Source organism: Phalacrocorax carbo, chromosome 1 (genome assembly GCF_963921805.1).
Source record: "Phalacrocorax carbo chromosome 1, bPhaCar2.1, whole genome shotgun sequence".
Taxonomy (NCBI): domain Eukaryota; kingdom Metazoa; phylum Chordata; class Aves; order Suliformes; family Phalacrocoracidae; genus Phalacrocorax; species Phalacrocorax carbo.
In genome coordinates, this window is record NC_087513.1 from 162,410,779 (window position 1) to 162,431,754 (window position 20,976).

The window sequence follows — 20,976 nt, forward strand, 5'->3', positions numbered from 1 at the left end:
CCTATCCATTTGGCAAACCACAGAAATCTTTGAAAGACAAAGTTACTCTTCTTCGAAGTGTGCTTGCAGTCATGCATGGTGGCTAAGGAAGGCAGTCACTGCTCCCTCAATCCAATTCTGTCTTATTCACAGTTTATTGACCAGCCTAGTGCTCCAACTGTTCATCTTAGCAAAGTCCATCCATGAAGCAAAGGGGTCCAATTGCTGCTGCTGAAAGAGATGGTTTACAGGGCTCTCCTATCATTCTCAGCTTTAACAGTGCCCATCTTTCCACTGAGCAGAGAGGTCTCATGGGTGGTAACAGCCTGAACTCCTTGCAAACGTTATCAGTGTTAACTGTTCATTAGATGTGAGCTATTGGCAGTAAGTAAATTCTGTAACAGTATTTCCACCTAACTCAGTTCCCCTCTGGCCCAGGACTCTCCAAGGCCGTGTTTGGCTAGACAGGCCTGTGCTGCTTTCACTTGTTTCCACAGCAATTTCTCTACTTGTCTTTTCCAGCGCCGGGCAGCCCTCTCAGTACTGTGCATGCTCAGTTCTTCAGGCTTTATTCACCAAAAATGGTGTCTCTTCCTGGCTTTCTTTCCCATATTAAAAAGAAATTACTCAGCTTCAAGGCTAGAGGTTACAGAGTTTTAGTAAAGAGGCCTTCAAATCGGGCCTGTTGTGTGCCACTGTAGAAGTACAAGACTGGATGATAGGTCCAGTCATTGCCTGAATATCAGGTGGTGGTGAAGACCAGTCCTGCTAGGGTAAGTATCCAAATACCCTGTGCAGCTCATGAAGAGAGGTAACACTTTAGAAGTTGTTTTTCTTCTGGAAGGAGAAGCTGGAAGGAATTAGCTGGATTGAATCCCAAGCTAAAGGTGAAATTTATCTCTTGTAACTTCACATATTAAATGTTAGATATCCTCGAACTAGTATCTTCGTTGCCAGAAGAGATCTATGTGACCCTAGATACCTTTCTCAGGATGAGAGGAATCACTCTTTCAAGGCGCTCCATTGATCCCGAGGGCTCAGTTCAGCTGGCCTCAGAAAGGCTGGTTTTACGTTTTGAGATAGCCTAAGGCATCTGCTGGGAGCTAGCAGAAACAAAGCATGGCACAGCTGAGAAGGCCACTGGCTCTCTGCAGCTCCAGAAAGGGGCGGTTGCCTCAGGTTGTCCTGATATAACTGTGTAGCCTTGTAACATGGCATTGCCATGGTTAGTAAATGGATAATAACAGATAATAGTAGTAATTAGGTCTAGACTAATAATGATTCTTGAATTAGATTGTTAAGATTTTAATTATACTAACTAAATTCTTGGCTTTATATGTATGGTGCATTTCCTCTTTGTCCAGAAAAAAATTTTAAGTGTAAAAACAGGCTCCTATGTTTCTGCAACAACTAGTCTAGAGTGCAGGAAAGGGTCAGTCGGTGAGAGTCTGAGTTCTAGACACATGAGTTTAGACTACTTTTCCCCTTTGCCTAAAGAAACAGGTAGTTCTAAAGGAATTTTTCTTTATGTTGTTTATTTTAATCAGTGGGGTTGCGGTTTTCCCTAGGATTTGAAATTGCACAGATACTTACAGTCTTCCATAAAGCTTGTCTTCTTTGTTTTTTATTCATAGGACACCATAACTTACACGATACAGTTTGGAAAAGTTTGCCTATCAAAAGTATACCTCAACATTTCTCATAGGAATTCCACTGTCAACAACTTTCCTTGGTGTTAGTGGTTTTTTAAAGTGTTATAGGTAAACAGGATATTCAGGGCAAAAGAATGAAATCAAAAAAGTCAAGACAGTATTTCAAAATACTTGTTTAACCAGGTATTAGTGTAGAAGTCTACTTACATATTTAGGCACAAGTAGTTTCCTCTTACCCTTGCTGTTTATATTACTAAAATGCCAAAAATTTTATCAAGTAACATATTCCACAGAAAAATACAGGATTTTTTCCTTAGAGTCATATAGGTAAAAGTTCACAATATAATTTTTTATAATTATTTTTTTATTTGTCATGGTATACATATAACCAGTATAGAGAAAATAAATACAAATTGCTATTACCTGTAATGTTGTGATGCCTTTCTCAGAACAATCTCATTGTACTAAATGTATCAGTTCACTTTTGCATGTAGATAATACAAAACCAAGCTATGCTTGCATTTATATCCATGGATTTAAGTAGTATCACAAATGTCTAAAAGAAGAACCTGGCCCATGCATTAATTACCAGTCCTGCTAATGCTCTGAAATCACAAATACAGCATTTTTTTATAGCTTACTGAAGATATGCATGACAAGCAATGTTTACTCTTCAGGATCATGTTGCTTTTTACCTTTTTGAAGGTCTGGTGTCCCATATTTCATTTTCCTTGATAAACCTCTCATCTTTTTAGAAATAAAAAGCTGAAGGACAAGGATTTCACGAATACCTCTGTCTGCCAAGAAGTAGGAATACCAACAGACATGAAAAATATTTTTAAAAGCCAGCACAAAGGTGTTAGCTATATATATAAAGAAAATAAAGTACTAGTAAACAGGGAAGCAAATTCTCCTACTATACAATACCAATGTGTAGGAGACACAGCTATAGGAGACAAAGAAAGGAAAAAGGCTCAGGGTAAGGTATACTGATGTAGGTATTGGGCAGTATGCTTTTGCCCATTGGTAAAAGAGATCTGTTATAGCCTTTCATGTGTGGTATGTGTATGAATAAAATCTGACTTTGCTATGATTTTTTCAGTGGCTGTGTCCTGCTTTAGATATTGAAGTCTGAATCATTGCACAAGGTGCAACAGCAAAAACAATTCTTTTCACTATGTGTTTATGCTATTAATAATTTTTGTTGTACCTAATGTTGTATCTATTCTCTATATACGTGTGACTAAACTGCCATGAGCACTATGGCCACCCCTTCCATTGCGCCAGTGCCATTGTCTGTGGGGATGCAAGATGAACTGGATTAAGGAGATAATTTGGGTCAGAAATACCCCAACCAGTTTCACTCTACGGTCCTGTAAACCCTCGTACCAGCAAAAACGGTAAGAAAGTGACATTGAGAGAAGCAGGAAAAAACAGAAACTGCCACTGAGAAAAATCTCTATATGACTTAACTTCAAGAGACTAACAATTGACTTAGACTGCCTCGCAAACCTGGAGAGCCGTAGTTGTGACACTTAAATTAGGCATGCACAGCAGGTGATCTTAGCACAGCCCTCTGCGCTGTAGAGGGTGATGAGATCCATTGACCGAGTCCTCCCAACCACAGAAGCGCAGCATGTTATTCTTCAGTATGAGCTGGTAAAAGAGCTTCATGGGGTACCAGGTATATTGTCTTTAGCATTTCACATTTACAAGTTCCAAACTAAAGTAAAAGGTAAAGTTTCCAGCTGCCAGACATACAAATTTTGTCTGGCAAAATCTGTCAGGCCAGATTTTTTGTTCATCCATCACCAGGAAGAAAGAATTAGGAGTTTGAACTATATTAATAATTTGCTGAGATTTGCAAGAGAAGAATCTGGGTTTTACTACTGCTACATTAGGTTTTTAGTCTAACATGGTTAGAAGCATATTATTTAATTTTAATCAGTTGTGACTCGGAGCACATAAAAAAAAAAGCATAATTTGCCGAATAAGATTCACATTTACACAATTATTTCAGATAAGAACTGAACTTAAAAAAACCTAAGCAGAGATAGCTTCAACCACTTATTTTAATTCATGCTTCTGAGAAGATGCTATGGAAATATTAAGGTTAATCTGAAATCTTTGATAGGTTTATCTAAACCCTGTTATAATCTGAACAAGAATAATAGTAAACATATAAAAATACAGGTATAGAGAAATAAATTATGTATATGTGTACCTATCTATCTATAGAAAGAGAGAAAGACAAAGATAACCTGTTACATCGCTATAGTTATGCTTCATCTTTTATTAGTCATGCTTCAGAAGGAAATAAATGCTTTTTGTTCTCTTTTATCAGTTACATTTAGGAAAGCTGTCACCTTGAAATATTTATTTAAAGTGCTAGGACATTAGTTATGAGAAAAACTACTTCAGTAATTTTTTTCCCAGGAGGTATAGGTACATTTAAACGTACAGGTACATAAAGAAAATAAAAAATGGACATTGAAGAATAATAGCTAGATCTTATCAGATAAAAAGCATTTTTTAAAATGTATTTTTTAGAATTATTGTTTTTCCGAAATATTATTTTACAAGTAACTACACTGTCCTCTAAGAAATTATTCCCTACAAAGCACTCTCACCTTATGGTTGCTGGGTTTTTTCAGTTGTACTGAGACCAGTTACACAACTTTAATAGTGATATCCATTGCAATTTTAGTATAAACAGCATTTGAACGAGTGTCAGTCTGAAAAATGGTACACTTTGAGTAAAGCATTCCTACTTTAAACCATATCAGCTATAATACATGAAAAGTTTATTTAAAAGAAAGCAAACAAAAAAAAGTCTCATTCACTAAAGGTTTTGGGAGATACAGAGAAGTTTTAGACTGTTAAAAATATCTGAGTAAAGACAAATGAAAGTACTCGGCACAACCAAGACCCAGGTGCCATTTCTCAGATCATCTGGGGAGCTCAATGGCAGCCCTGTGCTGCCTGTATGACCTGCTGTTGGGAGAAGCCTCTGCATCCTAAAGCAATTGACCCAGAGTGGCTCACATGCGTACTGCATACCAACCACCATTTTATGTGGATACAGATGTTTTTAGAGTGTACTGTCATGATCTCCAGTTTAGCCTTTTTTTCTTTTTGTCTTGCTGCCTTCTCTAACATACTCTGCATTTTTCTGCTCAGTGCTATTCCTCATTTCGCTGTTGGCTTTAACACAGACAAAATTTGAGATTGGTTTTTTTGTGTTTGGTTTTTTTTTGTGTGTGTGTGTTTTTTTTTTACAGTTGCCAAACTTGGAGCTACACTTAAACATCTTGCTATGTCCCCACAAGGTAATGGTGTGATAGATTGCCAGCCTTGGCTTCCTTCTCCTTGCTCTGAGCCACTTTAATGATTTTTAAATTTTTTTTTAAGAAACCAGGATAATGCTTTATAGCATGGTAGATATGATGAAAGAACTGTGATGCAGCCTGGCAGACATATACATCTAAGCAATGATGTAGAGTGTATGGTGCTGCCTAGAGAGAGATGGGACACAAGGGTGAATGAGGTCTCACGGCTGAGGGGCCAGTGAGAGATCTCCAGACCTGCTGCTATGGTGTTCGTATTGCCACTAGTTTGTTCGCATGCGTCTGGCAAGGAGAGACCTAATTTTCTACTCCAGAAGGAATCATAGAAATTATTTTGTGTAGGTATGGTGTAGAAGATAAGGGGAACATGCCATGAAAAAACTGAGGAGCAACACAGACTAGTAATTAGCATATACCCAAAGAGGCCGTAGGACCTAATTACTATCATTTGAAAATAGGGCTTGTGTTTCCAAGGTGCTATAGAATAAACTATTGTCTCCTTGACTGCCTGGTGCCATCGGTAAGGTCTTGAAAAAACACAAGAGTGAAGAATGGAAACAAGTGCTTCAGGATATAAATAAATTTTAGGTCATTAGTATCGGTAGAATTTTTTTGCTATTTCTGATTCTCCTATTGAAAACTTTATTCTATTTTCCTTGAAGTGACTGATACTGGTCATTGTTCAGAAAAAATGTTGCTGGACTAGATTGATTACTGGTTTGAGCGGGCATGAAAAAGAAAAGAATGAAATCAAATTTTCTTTCCCTGAATTACCGATAAATTCAGTGTATGCTGAGACAGCAAGGCAAGTGAATTTGAAAGACTGGTTTAAAAAGCCTGCAAAAGAAAAAAGAGGTCAAGTAAAATGTACACACTGGCGCACATGCCTATTAATGATGTTTATCTGGGCATGGATTTGCTCTTAGGAATGTTCACTTACTTTTTGGAATTTTATATCTCTTTACCTGTATGTTATACTGTGTGCACTAATGACTAATGCATGCATTTGGGAATAAAAGTATTTACATATGTTTCTTTATATTAGGCTCATATAAAATTAACTTTTTTACTGTCTAGGAAGAGTTCTATATATCGTATGACTGCATACAATACTGTACTATTTTATTTTTTTTTCTCTTGTAAAGGACTGTAATGGAGAAATAGCTACAAAATGTTCTTAAATACTTTCTGTTTAAAATTACATGGGAATTCGTCATGGCAGGATAATCAAATCTTATAACAGTATTATATAATGTACCATTAGTACTGTGGAACACTTTAGCTTGCCTCATTTTATAAAGCATAAGAACTTGAACTGGGATTCATGTTGTGATTCAGGTTTGCATTCGTGTGTCACCGCTTCAACTAGGTATCTAAGGTCCTGATTTTACTGTTGGAGACTTGGCATTTGATTCATGGGCCTGCATATGAGTGTCTAGGTCTATTTGAGAAACACAAGAATGTCCCACTCAGCTACCAGATGCCTCTCTGGGTGGTTCCCCTTTAAGGAAGCCTCTGGAATTTCCCGTAAGTCCTGCATCATATATGCCAGTCCCGTGAGGATGTCTTGGATACTCCAAGAGATCTTGTATGGCACCAGGCACTTACTTTTGGGCAACTGAGTTGCTTTCTTAGTTGTCTGCCTTTATATGAGCTGAATAATGCACTGGGCTTCATTGACTATGTTGACAAAGGGCTCCAGTCACTTGCCTGCAGAAAGACCTGAGGCCCTTCAGAGCAGTAGCTGGACACTGGGTGGGTTTTTTTACATCAATTGGTGATAGCATTTTAGCAATTGAATGTTACCCTGTATTTCCACTTACTGCAGTGACAGCTTAGAGATATAGAGCACATACGTAATAGATATACAGCACGTATGTAAATATCTTTATGGAGACATATAGATTAAGATACCTTAATCCAACATTGAATCCTAACCTTGCTGTTATCTCTAGATAAAATGCAGTTATAAGTTACATCTGCATATATGTATACAGTATCTAAAATGTAGTTTTTCTGAACTATGAAAAGTAATTACTACTTAAATTAGCTGAGTTTACACTGTGGATTTTTTCCTTTTTGGAGAAAGACAGATGACCAAATTCAACAGTTTCTGGTTTCAGGTTCATGACCCAGAAGACTTTAAATATAAGCATCATAAAGTGCTGAGCAACAGTTTCATCAGTTGCTATCAGTTACGTGTATGGTTGTGAATAGCAGGACAAAGTCCACATGGAGACCAGTTACTCCTGGTTTACCTCAGGGGTTGATACTGTGTGATTTATTCAGTAATGTCCTGCATGATGCAACAGAGTGCACTCTCAGCAAGTTTTCACAGAGGCTACTCATATGGGAGGAGCAGCTGGTACACCAGAGTTGTTCTGCCATTCAAAGGGACCCTGATGGACTGGAGAAATGGCTTAATAGGAGCCTCATGAAGATGAAGAAAGGGAAATGTCAAGTCCTCCACCTAGTGAGGAATAACCCCATGCACCAGTGGATGCTGGCTGGAAAGAAGCTTTGCAGAGAAGGACCTGGGTGTCCTGATGGACACCAAGTTGAACGTGAGCCAACAATGTGCCCTTGTGGCAAAGACAACCAACATCCTCCTGGGCTGAATTAAAAAAAAGCATTGCCAGCAGGTCAAAAGAGTGATTCTTCCCCTCTGCTCAGCACTGGTGACACCATATCTACAGTGCTGTGTCTAGGTCTGGGCTCCCAAAGACAAGACAGACGTGGATACATTGGGTAGAGTCCTGCAAAGGGGCATGGAGATTTTTAAGGGATGGAAGCAAGTCTTGTACAAGGAGAGGCTGAGACAACTGAGACTGGCCTGGAGAAGATGCAGGGGGGATCTTATCTAAGTATATGAAGGGGAGTAAAGAAGACAAAGCCAAACTCTTTTAGTGGTGCCCAATGATAGGATAAGAGACAATGGGCACAAACTGAAATACAACAGATAACGCTTAAACGTAAGAAAAAACTTTTTAGCTATGAGAGTTCAAGCACTAGAACAGGTTGCCCGGAGAGACTGTCAAGTCTCTATCCTTGGAGACGTTCAAACACCAGCTGGATTTGGCCTTGGGCAGCTTGCTCTAGTTGACTCTGATTTGAGCACATGCTTGGTCTAGATGATCTCCTGGGACCCACTTCATGACTTGGTGTTCCTGTGATCTCTTTTTCACAAATTGCTTTTAAGAGAAAGATTAGCATAGTCAACTTATTTTTAACATAAGATACTATAAAAGGGAACATGATTTTGTGTCACTGTACAGGTGTGGAAAAAAAAAACCACAGGAAAAATATTACATGAAAAACTTTGTTAATATTCAGGCCTAAGATCAGAGAGGCTGATATTATGCAAGCTATCATAAATACTGCTATATCTACCAGATCCCTTATTCCAGGCTTGTGAGTGGAGACAAACAGACGACAATGAGACACATATATCAAGCCAGAGCTAAGCAGTTACCAAAGACTGAGAAACAGTGTTACCAAACTAATCAGCATAAATGTCATATAATCATCCATTGTTGTACATCCTACTCCAGTTGTGTCTAAAGTGCTGCCATCGTTGGTTTGATGGATTTGCTTTACGTCACTGAGGTTCGTCTTGTCTGGCATCCCTGCTGAGACAAATAAGAAAATATAGTATGATGCATGCCTTGTCACTACTGGCAACATGATATAGCTAGAACAAATTTAAATATCCTCAGCACACAGACTGTCACAGTTTAGTTTCTAATTCTCATGTTACTGCCAAATTCAAAATCCTTTATAATTACGTCTAGAAACATACACTGTACTACATGGCTATTCATCGTTGCAAGTAGTTCAGAGGCGTGCCAGCTCTGAACAAAGTTGTTCTTGTAGAAATATGTCTCAACAAACATTTGCAGACTGAAGTGAACAGTTTTGCAAGTCCCAGTAGTACCTAAAAGTCCACTGCTCACATCTTTCTTGGATTTGAAGGAAAAGGGAAATAATTTAATGTGAAATTGCTTGTGTCTGAGTCCCAATATTATTCCAAAATAATGTATACCTGATGGAAGGTATGAAGCAAAGTATACTTGTTGCTATATAAAACCTCCATTTTGGCACAATTTAAACAGACTTCGCAACATTGTAAGGCAAAATTGCAAAGCTAACTTTAAACAGGAACTCTTTTACTGAGTTTCCGGCTGAATATTTGTACTTTTTTGGACCAGGGTAAATATTTCTCTGTCTCAGAACAGTGCTTTGTGTGGAACAAGGATGTAATCATCCATTATATTTCCTCTGCCTGGTTAAACAGTCAGAAACAGAAGGTCTTGGAGACACATTCAGATTTGGTAGTATTTTCAGCTGCTTGTACTTGCTGGGCGTACTTCTAGACTAACTGTCTTATCCCATAGAACTTGTGGCATGTCACTATCAATCAAAATTAACAAGTCTAAATTCAGTGTTATTACATGCAACAAATATTGACATTGTAATTACACTGAGACTGAAAAAGGCTTCATATAAAGTAAAGTCAATATTTATGTAATTAGGTCAATACATATATAATTCAGAAGGTAAACTACTGTTGGAACAGCAGCATCAGAAATAAGCTCAGCTCTACTGAGCTGACATATTGATTTTACAGTCTGAGTTTCTGCATTATTATTCGGTGTTTAGGTACTTCTTTCCTCTCTGTATCATTAGGAAAGATGAACAAACTAGTGATTCTTTTTTTTTTTTTTAATTATTATTACTCTTCAAAAAGACTGTGATGAAGTATAAATATTTTAGTCATGGTGTTATCCTCTTTGTTAAGCTGGTTTAACAGGAGCTACAGAGAATCGTCATTTTTAAAAGGAACAACTTTTTTGGTGCTTGTGTTAAAAACACTCTTTTCTCTAAAAGCAGCTTGAAAGCTGCTCTTTGTGAACTTGCTGTATGTACTCAAATCTCTTTCCTGTAGCTTTGAAAAAATGCATTAAGGGAAGAGTCAGTTAGAGTCAATCATGTTGTCTGAAAAACCTGTTAGAATGAATATGTCTTCTTTGCTGGTGTACTTAGAGAGCAGAATATACTGCTATTTTGTGTGGACTTATTGATCCAGTGCTCTTGCCCGGAATTTGTGAAAATTAGCTTTATGAGTACAATGCAAGTGGACATTCAAGGAGTAAGAGTGACAATAGTTGTTGAGAAAGAGGGAGTACAACTGCTCCTTATTGTGCATTCAGTAACCTGTCTAGAAAAAGTTCGGTCACTCAGCACTTCACTGAATGGATGTTTGGTGGATCATCGAAGAGGGTATATCAAAATGTTTTTTTTCAGGGAAGTTTTGCAAATAGAACAACAACAAAAAAATGGTTTGGGTCATTTATGCAGAGCATTAGTGAGGTTTTTCCATATTTAAAAAAGCTAATTTCAACAGACAGTGAAAATTCATCTCTCACCTATATAACAAAGCAATTCACCAAGTGTTATACCTACAACAAAACAAATTTTTCCCAGTGTATTTACAGATACGCTATCACAGTAATGAAAGATATGGTCTTATCTTAAACTTCCAGGATATCACTTATTATAAAAGAAAATAATCATAAACAGAAAATATTCCTAGATCTTGCCGTTAAGGAAATAACCAGCTTCAGTTAGGCTTTGTGAGCTGAATCTGAAGGCAATGCGACTAGATATTAATTATTGACTGGAGAGTCAGGTTTAATTTCTAGTGAAAATATCATTGACAATATTATGGAAAATAAGAAAAAATAGATTTCAATTTATAGGAAATGTTATATCTCTTCTTCCCCCCCCCCCCCCCCCCCCCCCCCGCTTTTCTTTTCATCTTCAGATGAAAACTGCAGACTTTGGAAGCTCCCATGAAAAGAATGTTTTAAAAAAATGTTCAAACCTACCCATACATTTTCCTTTGATCAATCAAAATGCCATAAAATATTTAATATAATCTCTGGTGTTAAATAAATATACTGTTAGAATTGCAGTGTAAACATACAGCAAACCTTTTACCTATTCGACCCCATAGGTCTATGCTACAACTTTGACCTTATTAAAATGAGAAGTTCAAAAAACATGTATTGACATGATCTTGCAAAAAAATCACTGAACAGAAAAACAATTCTAAAGATTAACCTATTTTAACAGAACAGTAGGGTTTTTTTTCCCCTCCAGAATGCTATGTCCTTTTATTTAGATAGTTCTAATATGCATAAATATAACACCTAGGTTATACTTTTTATTTAAATAAGGAAGTTCTGTTGTCTGTTATGCATCAGGGTTTAAATGTATGTGTCACCTTTCATATATCATAATCAATAATGGAAGTGATCCTTTCCTCTATATGAATTTTGCTTTCATCGTTCACAGCAAACTTGCAGTGAGAGCTATCCAAATATTTGTAGCAGAACAGATCCAAACCAAAAGAAAACTTCAGTTTTAGTTTCCTCACATGCTAGAAACTAGAATTATATTATAGAAAAGGCATTTAAATTTCCCAAATATTTAAAATAATCTCTGATAAATGTCTAGTTTAATATCAAAATCATACTAGAGCTAATGTTTTGACTGGAAAATTATAAATTTTGGAAGTTTCAGCTAAGATTCAGAGTTCTTTTTTCTGAAGAAGAGGTAGAATTGCAGCAGAGCAGAAGATAAATTACTTGAGAATTAAAATCCAGATATAATGTTTGCATGAACCTATCTAAAGCAAAGCTGTCAAGTATCACATACCAGTCCCCAGCATCAGCTGTGACTCTCGGATAGTGGCAGCAATGTAAAGTATTGCCCTGCTCTGGTTTAGAAAAAAACTAATCAGTAAAAGAATTTCACTGAACACTGTGAAAAAGGTAACAGCTGCAGAGAATTTTTAATGCTTTTTAACATCTTCTAAAGATATTTAAAGCTGTGAGAGGTAATGGTACTGGCAGCCTTGAGAGCTGACCTGTTACATTCTCTGGAAGAGCTACAGCAACAATACAATTTCCTTCCAATATTCAGCAAGAGACTTTAAACTTGATTTGGAAAGTCAAACCTGAAGTCATGGAAGATTTTCATTTGACATGGAGCTTTGCCACTGAGATTGTCAAAATATTACAAAAACGGGCTATGGCTTCTGAGCAGTAGATGCTTGCCTACCAAGGGCCATGCTGGGACTTTAAGCATTTTAAACATTTTAAATGGAACACCTTCTTATAATGGTCTACTTTGAAACCAAACCAGAAAATGTTTGTGTGACTGTAGTCTAACCTCAAACACCTTGTTGTATTTTCTTCTATCTGCTAAGTAACATATATCAGAACCAACACAACTCTTCAAGGGAAAATGAAGCTGCCCAATGAGCTGCTGTGGGAATCCTGTCGGACACAAACCCTGTCAAAGATTTAGAGAGGAGGAAGAACTGGATTTCTGTCTGTGCATCATTCTTATGATGTTCTGGAAGATTCAAAATACAGCTTTTATGACACAAGGATTTTATATGAGCCTCAAATATAAGAATTTGAGTAAGGACGGTACAGTGTTTCAGATAGGAAAAAAATGCAGAATGCGGCTTTTAAAAGGCAAGACTCCTGTGATGTTGTATGCAAAATTCTTCTTAGAAGGGCAAATAATTATTTCAATCATTATATGTAAGCTAGATTTCAGGATCTTATGGCACATGAGCTGTGACGAAAAGCACTAATAACTAGTTGAAGTTCTGACCCAAAATTTGTAAGAAAGACCATGAAAAAGCTTTATGAGAGGTTAAAGAAATACAAAAAGTTCAGATGAATAGACCTAAAACCTGATGTGCTGTAGACAAATGTTTAAATATGAAGTTGGAAATGAAATTTACACTAACAAGATACCTGGAAAAGGATGACATGTAGGCGTCTTGTTCCTGAATTTATCGATGGCAGTAAGGAACGATGTTTTGGGGAAGCAGAAGATAAATTTGGATGCAACTGTTAATGTAAACTGAAAAATTTGTACACAAAGGCAAAAAGAATAATAGCATAATGATTAAGAAGAATGAAGGGACGGTGCTATCAGAGCAATGGGTTTAGGAATTTGCAACTAGCAAGAGCTAGGATAATCTCCTTACTGTGTCAAGTAAACAGCAACCCTGACCAATATCAACATATTTTTGTAGTATGAAGGAAGACATAATATTAGTTTGATTCCTGCAATTCACAGTGATGAGGTCTCAATAACAATTTTATGCAGATAAACTTTAAAAAAATGCACTAATTGATTTTAACAAAAAAGAAGAGGAGAAAAAAATATTTACTTTGCATTGTCATTCCATAAATTAAAACGACATAATAGTTACCAAACCTTCTTTTTTTTTTTTTTTAATTGGCCAATCCTTTGCCATCTGGAACTTTTAGAGCTTCTAATGGATGTCTCCTCTCTTTCTTTTACTGCCTTTTTATGCCAGGTTTTATTCCTAACTAGGTAATACCATTAAAACATTTCAAAACACAGTTATACTAACTAGATCACAGAGCTGTGTTTAAATACCTCAGACATGCTTCAATTTATAGGTAGTAGTTGCTGTGAAAACTTGCATTTCCTACTTTAAATAATTTTTGGTTTTGCTGAATTGAATAATACCTGTGAGAAAAAAAATATTCAGTATATGTCAGATCATTCCCCAGCTACTGTGTTTAAGCCATTAATCTTAAAATTGTCACAAAATACTTATGAGTATCCAGTGCTTAGAAAGAAAGCAGAAATAATGGGCTACCTCTACTATTATATGAAGTCTCTTCCATGTGTAGTTCATGTGATGTTGGCCATGAAGTCTCAATAAGGGGAGAAAAAGATGTCTAAGAACTATATTATGAATGTTACCTGGCAAAGGACTCATTTTTTGAGGCCATTTTCATGTTTTTGTGACTGCATATATACTTGGAAAAGCTAAGTAAGGGGTGTCCCAAAAAGGAAAGCATATGCTATATTATGCTTGAACATATGCCCCTCTTACTGTTCACATTTAGCAGTGCATGTATTCACCCTCTTCAGGAAATCTGTGTGTTTTGATGATGGAGTGCAACTTTTGCTCTCTCCATTGCGCAGTGAGTGAAACGCAAAAGAGCAGGGGGGTTGGAATGGATGATCTCAGAGGTCCCTTCCAGTCTCAACAATTTTGTGATTCTGTGATTCTATAAGTATTAAATGTTTCACAGTTCAGCACTAGTCATGACCAAACAAGCACACAAAAAACCCCCACTGAATTTCACTAACAAATAGTACAGAGGGAAGGAACCTACACTGCTTTACCATTCCTTGACTACACTGCTTTTGAAGATGTGAACAGTGATATAAGAGGTATCTCTGCTGAGAATTAAGTCAGGAATCAACCTAGAGAAAAATGTATCTCTGCTTTATTTTGTTTAGTTTTCATTTAATGAAGGAGCAATTAACAGCTGATCCACAGAGGCTAAAGAAATGTCAAAATTTTCAAATATTTTTCCAATGAAGCTTTAGGGATTTTTAGACTTTAATTTTAAAGAAAAATAAATCATCTAGCATTGCACATTTGTTTGCCATATCTGAATTATAAATCAGTTTACTCAGCTGAATTTCTTAATACTTCAGACCTGTCTTTCAGTGAAGCTCTGTTTCCTACAAGGTTCATGAGAAAAGAACAGAAGAGTCAACATTATTCATTTAGAAGGAATGAAGGCTTTTGCTTTATGGAACCTACTGTTACATAAACATACATATAAATGAAATCAATGAGTTAGCACAGACTTCAGCTATACTAACATTGTATGTTGTAAAATGGTTTTGATTCCCATCCCCTTGTGTATTTCTATGAGGTTTAAAATATTAATTTGGGTGCAATAAATTATTGTATCTGATTGTGTCAATTCCAATAGCGTGTCAGCAAAGGTAAGGTGAAAGAGAAAAGAAGGTTGAAAATCAAAATGGATAGATTTTACCAAAAGAGTAATAAGTCTGTCTCACTGTTTGAGTTTGCCTGTGACCATTGCCTGATGCTTGTGAGGTAGGAGAAACAATAAGATATAGTGAAAAATTTAAATAATAAGTCCATTGGGACCCCTAACTTCTGGCATTCAGTGATTAATATGTGCCTTGGAGCATAGGGATATGTATTTATTATCCTTGTAAAGTAGAGCAAATGATTCTCATAATTCTCATAAATTCATGCTACTTTTTCTACAGCCACTTTGCCTTATGCAAGAAGAAACCAAACCAAAAGCAATGAAAAGCCAAAATAGAAAAAAAAACAAACTGAAAATGTGCTTTCACCTTCTCAGTTGTATGAGATCATTTTTAACTATGAAGGCCAGAGTCCTTAAAATACACCCATTAAAAACAACTCAGTACAACTTTTTTAAAATCGCAGATGAGCTCACATTTGGCAGAACAGGGTTTCATCTGCTTTGCTATAGTGGTTATATGGGTCAGCTTGTGTCAGAAATTATAAGCTTAAGTGCGAACACCATCCCAAATGCCACATCAAGTAACATTATGCTGATGCTGAAGTGGTGAGTTTAAGAAGATAATAACAGATAATATGTAAGGCATGATTAATTCCGCTTAGTTTTTCCTATCTGTTCAGTCTACATCTACAGTTAGGGTTCAGTTGGTTAAACAGCCATCTACAGACATTTTAGATTCAGGAGATGGGGGTATCGCAGTTGGCATACAGCTGCCCATCCAAAAGAAGCCTGACTCTCATAAAACACTTTAAGGAAGTCTGAATCATAGAGCATCTCCAGTGGCTTTTGGTGATTCTGTTTAGACAACTGAATCCTGCCCTGCATCCAGGTTAGTTACTGCAGCTCCCACCATAGTGAATGTAGAGGAAAAAGTAAATGCAGGAGATGGATTGCTCAGATGTAGATATTTAGTCTGAATTTGGACAGATGAATCCTACACTTACTCACATAACAGGTTCACCACTGAGTGACCAGTGAGTATTTTCCTACAAATCCCTGTCATTATCCTTTATATCTTTGGCGGAAAACCAAAATTAAATGCCAGCTCTGGCAAATGGATTACACTTTACAAATTCTAGGTATGAAAACTAAAACAAACAAACATAAAAGGTGGGGTATTGATTGAGTTCATATTTGTTTCGCCTACAGCCTCATATTTTCACGTTTACACCTAAACCTCTGCCTTTAAATATTTTTGGTTTCAGCATCTGCTGTTGAAGGGCAGGATGAAAAGCTGCCATATTGCCATGAAAATAGTGAATGTCTGATGTGTGCAAACATCTCTGAGAAGCCAGTACTTCATGAAAGTGTTTCCTACTAAAGTACAGAAAGAGTCATTGCAGCTATATTTACATAGCTAAATACACATCCCAGAAGGAGGTCCTTGAGGCAAAGTGGCGTTGAGTAGTTTATGTCTACTGTGCTCAGAGATAGCAATATCTGGAAGAAACTGCTCAACAAATCTCCACTACACAATACAATGCCCCACATCTCTTTTAAGCCACACACAGTGGTCTCCTTAGCTCAAACACCCAGTTATCACTTTGTTTGTTTTGAGTTTGAAGTGCCTGAAAAAAACATGAGAGCTGTGCTGCAACTTACCAGGTGGTGTTTTTATAACATGAAACTGAAGGAGCACATTACAGGCTCTGGGATATGATATCCAGGCATGGGAAAGTGTTTTGAAAATAAAAAACCTGCTGTTGAGGCACTTTGTAGGGCAGAGAAATCCAAGGGTTTGGCCGTCTGGTTTGTGTTGCCTTTTGGAAGCAGTCCTTGGAATGAATTATCCACAGAACCTGAGGTTTGTTTTGGAGGGATGGATTTCCTTAACACCGAGCTATGAAGTGAACTAACATTTATACAATGTGGACAACAGGAACTGAGACCAGGAGACAACTCACAAGCTAAGGTACTTGACAGCATAGACATAGCCAGTGAAATTACTGAAATTTGGAGAACTGCTTAGTATCATGGGAAGGTTCTGTACTCCTATATAAATTCTAGCAGCAAATTCTTAATGTCCTTGTGAGTCTCACCTCTGTAATTGGACGGTCATTTCTTTTGGTGAAATGCAATCCTGTGGGTTTCATGGCTACGCCAAAGAAAAGCGGCTCAGGAAATCTGTATCAGATCCCAGGCAGGACTTTGAGTAGGACTACCAAAGGTCTGAACCGGATCTATATGCCACAAGACAATGTGGAAGAAGGAGAAGATGCTCGCTTAGGAGCCAAGCCATCGGAAAATTTACATTTAGCTTGCCTGCACAAAGGGAGATCATCAATGACTGGGATTTCTGTGTCCGTATGTGAAGTGTGGTGATAATCAAGCCATCATTATATTTCACCTCTCAGAGTAACTTTCCTGTGCTTTGTCCACTCTATTCTTAAGTGACAGAGCTTTCACCAGTTTCCCCAGGGAAAACAACATCACTGTCCATATAATGTAGTATTCTGTAGCATGATGCAGGGAGAAGTCTTTGAAACACACTATACTGAGATGTTGCCAGGTTTTGCTCTCTGTCTATACACTAAACATAGATGCTGTTATGAAGAAAGTTTCTGGAAAAGGTAATTGGTACTTATTTGGAGGAAATAATTTGATCTAAAATCCTTCTTTTTGACTTCATATAATCTAATGATCATTGTAATAATACACAAATCAACAAAAATAGCAATTATAAATTCAAAGGGAATATCAAGATGCAAGTAATCTCACCTACAAACAAAGGAATAGTATTACTGTTATTGTTAGAAACCAATTAAGAACTCTGCCTAATGTCATTAGCTAAGACAATTCTGCATAGTTAACCATATATTAGGAAATGAATCCAACATATCATGTTTAACTGCACATATTTTATGAAATCTGTATATATGAGAAATAAAGTGTAACCAGTGATCTTAACATAAGTCTGGCAAGTCATTTTAACTACAAAAGCAGCAGACATTAAGTCTCTAGTCTAGTATTTGAAAGTTTTTTTTCAAAGTTGACAGTGGCATTTGTTTCACATTATACATAATGTACTCAGTATTTCCATTTAGAAAACAAAGCTTTTATGAGTTACAGTAACACAAACATATGGTATCACAAACTAAAACATTTCAATTTATTTAACATTCTTAAGAATCAGAAAGAGATAACATTATTTGTTGAAATGGTTAATGTATACTTTTTTACTTGTAGGTAGTTTTAGTATACAGCAAAGTATTAGATGTCTAAAAGATTTTGGTTCATTTTGCATGGAGACTAAAATATAACTGTATTTTTCATCTGATGTAGAGAGAACCAGAGTAACCATCATTAGATCTATTCTTAGTACATTCTCACGCAATAGCTTCTAAATCCATGTTCAATATAAGGCATGTTCATTTTCACTTCAATGCTTTAGGGTGCTGGAATCAGAATTGTCAATAATGCCCGTTTTAAATTAAGAAATCCATATTTTCAATCCTTTTCATTATTGAGGAACTTTTAACCTTTGTCATTAACCTATGCAAAGGCTTTGTAATCAATAGAAAATTATAACAGGGCTCAAGTCCCATAAATCAGACTGGGTAAAAGTAAGCAAATTTTTCATTCTTTGAATTTTCATATGATCAGTACTAATTTACTTTCTATAAGTCAGATGTCTCATATAAATTACTGTCCTTTGAAACAATTTACCAGCATGATCTTTAATCTTTTTTTTTTTCAGTTTGTGGTAGTGATACCTGATACTGGCTTCAGACGGTCATACAGCCCACTCTAATTAAAACAACATAGCTAGGTTTTGAAATATTTGAATACTTCACAAATAAGATAGTTTAAGAACTTGCTATATGTGATTAGATAGAAGGGGTCTGGAGGCACTGTATTCTTGAATAGAATAAATAAGGGAAAGGTACTAGAATAAGCTGGTTTAGTATTAGTAAGAATTGTGTAACCAAGCCAAAAATGAACGGAGCATGCCCAGAGACTGAGTTCAACCAGCGGACATGGTGATGAAGACTATTGACGACCACCACCAGAGGACCTTGGAAGACCACCAACGAACGTGAATGCGCATATGTTAAGGACATTTGCATATATTAATGAGTTCCAAGAATAGTATGATATGGCAATTATTTCCTAGAAATTTAATAAATATGTATATTTTGATTGCATATAAACCCTGTAGTAGAGCAACTCGGTGCACGCACTAGGTGTAGCGATCCCCTGTGCACCCGGTGCTGCAATAAAGAATGCCTGCTTTCTAAAACTACAAATTGAGTTTTAGAGAGTTCTTATATTTGCCAAATTATGGTATCAGCAGGAGATTTATAATCAACAATTTTGGTTTATACAAAACTACCATCAAGAAGAGAGAGATGAATTTGAACTGAAAATCCTGAAAGTAATGTGTGAACTAGGGTTGAGGTGTAATGTTACCAATTAGGCCCATTAAGAAACTGAAATATTTTTCAATTTTTTAAAAATTGGATTCCCAAGATTTATGGCCCAATTTCACTGTAGCAGTTCATAGTTTTACTGTTTGTCTGGATGCTGTTTTTAAAATGAAGGTATAAAGTCAGTCTTTTCTGGAAGAGAAAACTGAACTAAACCAATTTCTATTGTTAAGATGATGAAGTAATTTTGGCAATTTTTTTTCAGGTCAGTCCACCTAGAATTCCAGTCATTCCACTTTCTTTTAGAAGAAACATAACCTGTAGATTAGCTTAATCCCCCAAAACATTAGTACATTAAACTGCCCTTAATTTTTGCTGTGGAGCATATTTAATGACATATTTCCACAATTTAAGCTGATGTAAGGCAGGACTGCTTGCAGTCATTTCCTCATCATGTCTGCCAAGTGGGGGGCTATAAACCCATCTGTTGCCGTGCTCTGGCACGTGCAAGATCCCCACAGTGAACCTGCACCCGGAGGTGAGCCATTGGATCCGTGATTTTTCTTGCTGAGTTAGTTTTACTGCAGCTTGAGCTTACTTTTAGAACCACCCCATGGTGGGATCAGATAAGCGCTGGCAGGAGGAAGACGGATCATGCTGTTATAATATGGGAAAGGACTTAAGCTGTCAGCTAACCGTAACATCGTAAAGCACCCAGAAACAGACTAAGAAAAACATATAATCCACTGTTGATATCTGACATGAACCCACGTCAAAGACTGGATTACTAACAAAAAAGGAAGTGTAGAGCAGTAAAGAAGGTAGACATCCTTGTCTCCATTCCTTCCCTGTAAACAAAAGTACAGCTTTTCTTCTTATAAATAAGAATGCAACACAGAGATTTCTTTGGTCACTGATTTCTCTTCCTTTCTGGGATAACTTTTGGTTCCCCAAGTTTTAGTTCATCTATTATGTTGAAAGTGTATCAAAAGGATATGACTCAAAAGAATCTAGTTCCCGATGTCTTCTTAGAAATGCATTTTCTAATCAGATTATGAGGTTTAAAAAATTGCAGGTTTTCATAGAAATTTTTGCTCTCCAATTTTCATTTCAGAGACAGTCCTTTCTGGCACATCATTTCAATTTCTTTCAGGCTAGATGAATGTCTGTGATGCTTGCTGGTGAATATTGACTTGCATCCCTCAGTGTTTTTAGTGTCATGAAATACCATAGGAAGTCCTGTGTCTCAGTACATCCCACAAGTGCATCTTTGATCTGAAGTCACTGAATGTGTACAGTTAAACATCAAAATAAGTGCATTCTTTAAGTTCAGAGATAATCTCAGGCAATTCAAAGACTAAACCTAGTACCTGTAGCAGTTTTCTCTCTCCCTAGGAAAGCTGGGCTTGCAGAATTCATATCAATATGCAGGTTTCATGTAAATATAGGGTTCCCATTCAGCAACACACAAATAGTGCTGTTTCTGTTTGGCTCCCAAGCATGTGCCCCTGAACAGAAAAATACCTGCTCTCCCCTTCATGCTCCCACAGCCTAACAAGGCTGACCATTGACTTGATTGGCTGTCATTGACTGGGGCAAAGCAGCTTCTAATAAAAGCAAGATATCAGTCTCCAGGCTTGTAACAAAAAAAAAAGCAAATAATGCAATAACAGGTCTCAAGAAAAAAGGA

At 36.8% G+C, this 20,976-nt stretch overlaps 1 protein-coding gene across 1 annotated transcript in view; it reads right to left on the bottom strand.

The window, feature by feature from the left end:
• Nucleotides 1–1,861: 1,861 nt before the first annotated feature.
• GPC5 (glypican 5) overlaps nt 1,862–20,976 on the bottom strand; it is a 773,121-nt gene continuing 754,006 nt past the window's right edge. Inside the window, exon 8 of the mRNA XM_064440689.1 lies at nt 1,862–8,604. Coding sequence (XP_064296759.1) covers nt 8,447–8,604 — 158 coding nt within the window. The 3' untranslated portion in view covers nt 1,862–8,446. The remainder of the gene's footprint in view (nt 8,605–20,976) is intronic.